Source organism: Terrapene carolina, unplaced genomic scaffold, assembly GCF_002925995.2.
Source record: "Terrapene carolina triunguis isolate 2854851 unplaced genomic scaffold, T_m_triunguis-2.0 Scaffold119, whole genome shotgun sequence".
Taxonomy (NCBI): domain Eukaryota; kingdom Metazoa; phylum Chordata; order Testudines; family Emydidae; genus Terrapene; species Terrapene triunguis.
The window spans coordinates 1,139,754-1,147,869 of record NW_020664470.1 but is presented as its reverse complement, the minus strand read 5'-3'; the positions used below and the strand labels follow the sequence as shown (position 1 = coordinate 1,147,869).

Sequence of the window (8,116 nt, the reverse complement as noted above, 5' to 3'; positions counted from 1 at the left end):
CTAGAGCAGATCTTTTACAAAACAAATTCAGAAAAGGGCAGCTCCTCTGACAATGATGAATATAAATAAAAATCCATTGATCACATTACTATTATGATTGAATTACCATTACTTTTAGCTATTGATAGTCATCAAATAGGTTATTTTCAAAGTAATCTAAGCAAACTCTAGCCCTTATATTACGATGATGATAATTATAGCACTCAGAGACCCTAACTTCTATCTGGGTACCTTTGCACTATGCTCTGTAGCAAAGCAGAGAGAGACAGTCCTTGCATCAAACAGTCTACAGCCTAAATAGAGAAGGCAGACAAAGGGAGGAAGGGGAAACTGAGGCACAGAGAGAGGAGGTGATTTGCCCCAGGTCACACAGCAGGTCAATGGCAGAGCCAGGAATAAAACTCAGGGCTCCTGGTTCATATTTTTGGGGGAAGAGAAAAGTTTAGAATATAATTCATTTGAACTGGATGGTACCTTGGAATGAAAATTAACAGGCATGTGTATTTAATTAATTTGCATTACTACAGCAGCCAGATGCTCCAGTCAAAATCAAGGCCGCGTTGCAGTTGCATGGGGTTCTGTGCAAACACATAGTGAGAAAAAACCCATGCCCCCAAGACCTTATAATTAGGCTTAGAAGGATTAATTTTTATTGGTAAATATCAATTTCACTGAATACACACAAGCCAACAAAAATATTTCAATCTATAGTTCATTGAAGTTTACAGATAAGAAAAGTGCTGCTTGAGAATTCATTGCAGTTTGATCTAAAGCTACTTTCCTTGTATATTATGACATGTCATGTTGACCATTTGTGTTTTAATGATTATAAAGCTTGAATTGTTTGAAACTCAATGTCAACTGTCATTAAATCAGTAGCCATGTTAGTCTGTGAGTTTTTCTATGAAGTTGATGGATTTACTCACACCTTCTTGTCCACTGTTGGAAATGGGCCATCCTGATTATCACTACAAAAGTTTTTTTTTTCTCCTGCTGATAATATCCCACCTTAATTTATTAGTCTTGTTATAGTTGGTATGGTAACACCCATTTTATCATGTTCTATCTGTATATATATCTTCCTACTGTATTTTCCACTGCATGCATCCGGTGAAGTGGGTTTTAGCCCATGAAAGCTTATGCCTAAATAAATTTGTTAGTCTCTAAGGTGCCACAAGTACTCCTCGTTCTTTCTGTCATTAAATCGTTACTGTCTGACAGGCCCCCCCCCCTATCATTGCCTGATCTCCTCTTGGTTTCCTGCAACTGGAAAAGTGTAAAAATCAATACAAATTGGGAAAAATACTTAAAAATAATCATCAATATTATCTGATGAAATAAAAAGATAAAAAAAATCAAACTCTGCCAAGACTACTTATAATATAAATACTAGACAGGACAGACAAAGGGAGGGAGAGAAACAGAGGCCCAGGGAAGTTAACATGATGCCTGTTAGTTTAGTCAAGAGATTTAAATATACAAGGAGTGATAGGACATTTTATACTTTCATAGTTTTTTAGTGTTTAGAGCCAGAAGGGACAACCAGCTCAACCAGGCTAACCTCCTGTAGAACACAGGCCACTACATTTTACCCAGATACCCCTATGTAGATCTGTGCAGAATTTGTTGGATGAATAGTTTATTTGCCAAAAAATATAATTTCATTCACCGAGAACCATTCACAAATTTGCCAAATAATTTTAGATTTTGGGGCGGGGGGGAAGGGTGTAAGCGGACTTAGGCACTGTTCAGAAAATAGCAGTGCCCTTCTTATAAATTTTTGCCCAACGTTTAAGACACTCACTTGGGATGTGGATGACCCAGGTTTAATTTCCTGGCTACATCAGGGCAGGGCCATGGGCAGCCTGTGGGCACAGTCAGCTGCTGAGTTGTGTTCAGGAGACAAGTAGCAGGGTCAGGAGAGCACTGGATCAGAATGGCAGGAAGTCAGGGTCAGGCATCAGGCAAATAGCAGAGTTAGGGTCAAGATATCAGGAAGTCAAGGTCAGGCACCAGCTTATAGACAGCAAGCAAATAGCAAAGCCAAGGGCAAACCAGGGTCAGAAGCCAGAGCCAACCACAAGCAAGGTCTAGAAGAGAGGCAGGCAGGAAGCCTGCACTGTTGCTCAGACAGCTCCCCATGCTGGCTTCCTGGTTTAAATACTGGTATCAACCAATCAGTGTGCTATGAGGGGCCACCACTCAGGCCCTGCTGGGCGGTACTTCTTGCAAAGCCTAGTTCCACTGGGTCCTGCAGCAGAAACCCAGCCTACGCTTCCAGAGGCCAGGTGGCAGTATCAGCATCCCTCAGCTTCCATAGTGCCAGGTTGTTACATCCTGTTCCTGATGTGGAGGCGAAGATTAGAACGTAGGTTTCCTGCCCTACATAAGAGTGTGTTGGCTAGTGTGATGAGGGTGGGGGGCCAGCTGAGTTTCTCCTGTTAGAGGTGTTCCACATTGTGTAAACAGTTATTGGAACAGGGACTCACCTTGCATGCCCCAGTTACCAGTCTAGAGTCAAGCACTTTCGCTGTCTGTCTCAATGCCATTATGAATGACAATGTACTGCCACTATTGTGACCTAGATGAGTGCCCTAACCACTGGGCTAAATGTTATAAGAAAAGCAATGCCTCTGCTACTGCTGCCATTTTTGAATGGCACCTAAATCTCCCCCAAAGTTTTTTGGCCAATGAATTCGTTGAGGTGATTATCTTGGAGGACCCCTTAAGTCCTTCTCTAATTCACTTCTTTCCAAATGGAATCTCCCATCCTGTAGGTAACAGCCTGAGTTATTGGTTCCCAGATATGTCACCTTGCATTTGGCTGTGTTAAAACACATTTTGTAGGATTGTGACCATTTAACCAGGAGATTCAGATCCCCCTTTAACAGTAATCTCTCCTCCCCATTATTAACTACACTGCCCATCTTTGTGTCATCTGCAAACTTCATCAACAAAGATTATATGTTGTGAAGACCAAAATTATAACTGGGTTAAAAGAAGAACTAAATGATTTCCTGAAAGATAGGTCCATCAATGGCTATTAGCTAAGATGGGCAGGAATGGAACCCCATGCTCTGGATGTCCCTCAGACTCTGTTTGCCAGATGCTGGGATTTGACAACAGAGGATGGATCACTTGACAATTGCCCTGTTCTGTTCATTCCTTCTGTTCTGAAGCTCCTGGTATTGGTCACTGACAGAAGACACGATACTAGGTTAGATGGACCATTGGTCTGACCTGGGTATGGCCATTTTTGTGTTTGTATGTTCTCATCTAGATGCATCAGAGACTATGAGGCCATCCTCAAGCACTTATATAAGGCAGATAAAAAGAATGATGTAGCCATGGTGAGATGTGATCCATACGTGAAGAAGGATTTGCATCTACCCTCTGCTGCCTTTATTCTGAGATGATGTAGACATAACAGACTAGGATGATCAGAAATGAGCCCATTCCTATGATAACACTAGAGATGAGGTCCAAATGCTCTTTGAGAAAGGTATCTGTGTGAGACAGATATGGCCAGGGAGGGATCTCACAACTGATAAGACTGAGTCTGTTTGGCCCACAGAAGTCTAAGCAATTCAAGGAGAGGACATTCACCAGTGCATTCAGAAGCCCAAAGGACTAAGCACCAATGACCATCTGAATACAGGAAGGTCTGCTCATGATCTTTATGTAATGTAAGAGGTGGCATATAGCCACATAACAGGTATAAGCCATCTCAGAGAGAATGAGATAGATAGATTATATAGATAGGGTGGATGCAGATAAATAGATCAATTCTCTCTCTTTCTCTGTTTCATCATCTCTCTGGAGAAGCAGTACAATGTCCTGTCAGGAATCTACACATAGAATTGGGCAAACTCTTCCCAATGTTAAATTTTAATAAAACTGAAGCCCGGTGCTTACAATCCGTCTATCCATCCCTGAGTCTGTCCTCCTTCACTGACACGTCCTGATCAATCCAGATCTATCCAGATTAGAGGCAATCTGGCTGATTAGGGGTTTCAGGTGCAGTTAGCTAGCTACTTCCAGGCCCCGTCGCAGGCTTTCGTTCCTGACTGCCTCGCTGTGCCTCAGTTCTCCATCAGTACAAAGGGGATAGTAACCCTTCCCTACCTCACAGGGGTATTGTGGGGATAAATACATTAAGAGCTGTGAAATGCTTTGAGATGCACTGATGAACAGTGCTGTATAAGTGCTAGATCTTCTTCTTTCACCCCAAATTTCTTTTAAGACACAATTTTACCTACTGATGTGTCAAATCCTTTTACATTGCAAAGTGGGATTTTCAAAGTTCCTTGTGGATTTGGACACTCATCTCCCATCATGGGATCTGGGCTTCTAAATCCTACTTTGATGGGATTTGGATAGGTCCATCAATGGCTGTAAGCCAGGGTGGGCAGGGATGGTGTCTCTCGATTCTGTTTGCCAGAAGTGGGGAATGGGCGACAGGGGATGGATCACTTGATGTTTACCTGTTCTGTTCATTCCCTCTGGGGCACCTGGCATTGGCTACTGTTGGAAGACAGGATACTGGGCTAGATGGACCTTTGGTCTGTGCCTGTATAGCTGTTCTAATGTTCTTATGTTATGTTTTTATCCCTTGGGCAGCTTTGAAAACCTCATTGTCTGATGTGAAACTGTCTGCTTGGCTTCCCTATATGACAGTGTTTTGAAGCTAATAGCTGGTGTGAGATGTTCAGGGTGTAGTCTGCAGTGGGGTAGCCATAACCCCATAATCCATCTTGCATACCAAAATGTCCAGTGAATGCACATGGTGTCCTTTTCAACACAGGCTGCACAAGCCAGCCAACGCTTCTGAGTACGTACTCACGTTACTAGCCCCATAATGAATCCTATACCACCATAGCAGCACTGGCATTTTTAGTGTGGTAGCTAGATCAGAGCTGACTTGGGGATGCCTACCAGCACTGAAAATGACACCAATAATTGCAGCAAGAGAGGATGAGAGTATAGGCAGTTAAATGCTGAGCCATCTCCAGCATAAGGCTATAACAAGATCATTTCTTAAGACAAAGCAAATCTCTCTCCACGCTTCCTTTTCTGGGCATCCATTCTGGGCACACTGCTCCCAGGGTGTGTGGAGTCCATAAATGTCATTGTTAACATCTGTTCTGGCACTAAGGGCTTGTCTATATTTACAGCTAAATTGGCACTGCTGCAATCAATGCAGTGGTGTCGATTTAGCGGGTCTGGTGAAGACAAGCTAAATCAATGGCAGAGCGCTGTCCTGTCAATGTCAGTACTCCACCTCCCCGAGAGGTGGAAGGTAAGTTAGCGGGAGAGTGTAGACACTGCCGTAAGTCAACCTAAGTTACGTCGACTTCAGTAACTTATGTAACTGAAGTAGCATAACTTAGGTTGACTTACAACTTTAGGGTAGACCAGCCCTAAGATGCTAACTCTCCTTGCACTTACACTGATTTTCCACAAGTGAAACTCCTTTGATTCAAATGGAGTTATTAGAGCTGGTTGAACAATCCTATTTTATTTCCAGTAAATATCTAGAACAATTTTGTTAAAAAAAGGTGAAAAAAATAATATTTTGGACTGCCCCAAAAAGTGAATATTTTTATTTCAAATTATAATTTTCATTGTTTGATTCTGTTTTCAAAAACAAACAAAAATGTATATTTCTGTTTTCAGATTTCACTTTTTCTTCCTAGTAAGAGTGAAAAACCTAGAAAAGTGAAAGAAAAAATGTACAAAAAATAGGAAAAAAAAACCTTACTTCACCCACACTTTCTCTCCCTTTTTTATTCTCCCAGTAGAAATGAGAGTAAAAAAGGGGGAGGGAAATTGGAAAATCAATAAAAAAATAATGAAAACCAAAAAGCAAACCCACATCTTATTCTGTTTTTAAAACCCAAACAAAACATTTTCTTTTGGCAGGGTTAAAACAAAACAACTTTTTAAAAATGTTGTTTCGTTTTTTCCATTAAAATGCACTAATATACAACTTCTTATGAAAAAAATCTATAAAGTTAATATTTGATAGAAAAAAAAGTTTGAGTTAAAAACTTTTGACCAGCTGTAGGAGTTACTCTGGGTTTACACTGGGGCAAGAAAAACGATAATCAATCTCACTGACTTTAGTAGAGTTAGTCCATATGTATTCCAGGAAGAGGAAGCGTAGAATAAAGTGCAGAATGTTTGATTTTCTGAAAAATTATCTCTTAGTTTTGCAAATTCACCTATAGGAACTGGATTCCCAAATCCCTTTGGTAACTTTGAAAGTTTCAGCCTAAAACATTTCTGGACCCAATTCGTAAATACAAATACTTAGTCCATTACACAACCTTGGATTTTTCAGACATATACCACTAGTTCAATGTGTCTTTTTTTCTACACTTAACAATGTAAAGTTTCCTTGGGAAACTTGAATTTTACAAATAACTTCCACAGAGCAGTTTTAACATCTTTGTTTTTCAGGCTGTAGATGATGGGGTTTAACATGGGGGTTAAGATGCTGTACTGAATGGAAATTATTCTATCAAAAACAGATGCTTCAGAAGTAGGCTTCATGTACCGGAAACAACCTGTGCCATAGTATAAAATAATCACAACTAGGTGGGAGCTGCAGGTGGAGAAGGCTTTATGCCTGCCCTCTGTAGTGCGTATCCTCAGGATGGCGGAGATGATGTGAATGTAGGAGACCAGAGTGAGAAGGAAGGAGCTTGATCCAAAAATTATAATAGATGAAAGAAGCACCACTTTAGGGGTCAGTGTCTCAGAACAGGACAAGACCAAGAGTGAAGGGGGCTCACAGCTGTAATGGTTGATTTCATTGGGACCACAGAAGTGTAAGCTTAATACAGACAGAGTGTTGGCCAGTGCGTACAAGAACCCAGATATGCAAGAGCCACTGAGCAAGTGACAACAGACTTGCTTACTCATGGTTCCCACGTAATGCAGTGGGTTACATATGGCAGTGTATCGATCATAAGCCATCACTGAGAGAATGAAAACTCCAGTGCCGCCTGAGAAAAGAAAAAAGAAGTTTTGTGCAAAGCAGCCATTGGCAGATATTGTCTTTCTCTCTGCTAGGACATTCTGCAGCATCTTAGGGACGGTGACGGAGGAATAGCAGATGTCAACAAAGGATAAATGGAACAGAAAGAAGTACATAGGGGTGTGGAGTTGAGGATCAGCGCTTATCACCAGGATGATCATCATGTTCCCCAACAGCGTTATAACATAAATAAACAAAAACACCAGGAAGAGGAAAATCTGGAGCTGCGGGTCACTGGAAAGTCCCAGGAAAATGAATTCTGTCACCATGGTTTGGTTTCCCATGTTCATGTATTCCTCCAAATTAAGAGCTGTAAAACATAAAATGAAGGATTAACATAATAAAACAAGGACATAATTCTTAGCATCTCAATCCTACCACATTCTTGAGTGAGTCATTTTTCGCAAGACTGAGGCCCAGTACACACTAATGCTAGAAGTCAATCTAAGTTATGCTAATTAAGCTACGTAAATTACGTAACTTAAGTTGATGTAACTTATGTTAATTTAACGCGATGTCTACACTGTGCTCTGTCGATGGGAGATGCTCACCTATTGACATAGCTTCCACCTCTTATTGAGGTTGATTAATTAAGTTGATAGGAGAACGCTCTCCCGTTGACTTATCACGTCTTCACCAGACCCGCTAAATTGATGCCGCTGCATCGATCGCAGTGGTGCCATTTTAGGTGCATAGTGTAGACAAGGCCTGAGCATCAGTTTCTCTGTCTGTAACATGGGGATAATTATATGGATCTCCTTTAGAAAAGGGCTTTGAGATCTGCTGATGAAGCTTTACAGATAAAGTTTGGAGATGACATAAACATTACGGGAGAGATAAATCATGAAGAGGACAGGTCAGTGATACAGAGCAATCTGGATCACTTGGTAAACAAAAATATGTGTTTTTCAATATGTCTACATGTAAATGTATACATCTAGGAACAAAGAATGAAGGCTATATTTATAGGATGGGGGACTCTATCCTGGGAAGCATGGGGCTTTGAAAAATATTTGAGGCTCAGGGTGGATAATTAGCTGAACATGAGCTCCCAGTGTAATGCTGTGGTCAAAA

The 8,116-nt window shown here is 41.0% G+C and overlaps 1 protein-coding gene across 1 annotated transcript; it reads right to left on the bottom strand.

Moving 5' to 3' along the window:
* Positions 1-6,381: 6,381 nt before the first annotated feature.
* LOC112119279 (olfactory receptor 8S1-like) lies at positions 6,382-7,332 on the bottom strand. The gene has a single exon (XM_024217880.2). It carries the CDS (start codon positions 7,330-7,332, stop codon positions 6,382-6,384), a length of 951 nt encoding a protein of 316 aa, XP_024073648.2.
* Between the last annotated feature and the right edge of the window lie 784 nt (positions 7,333-8,116).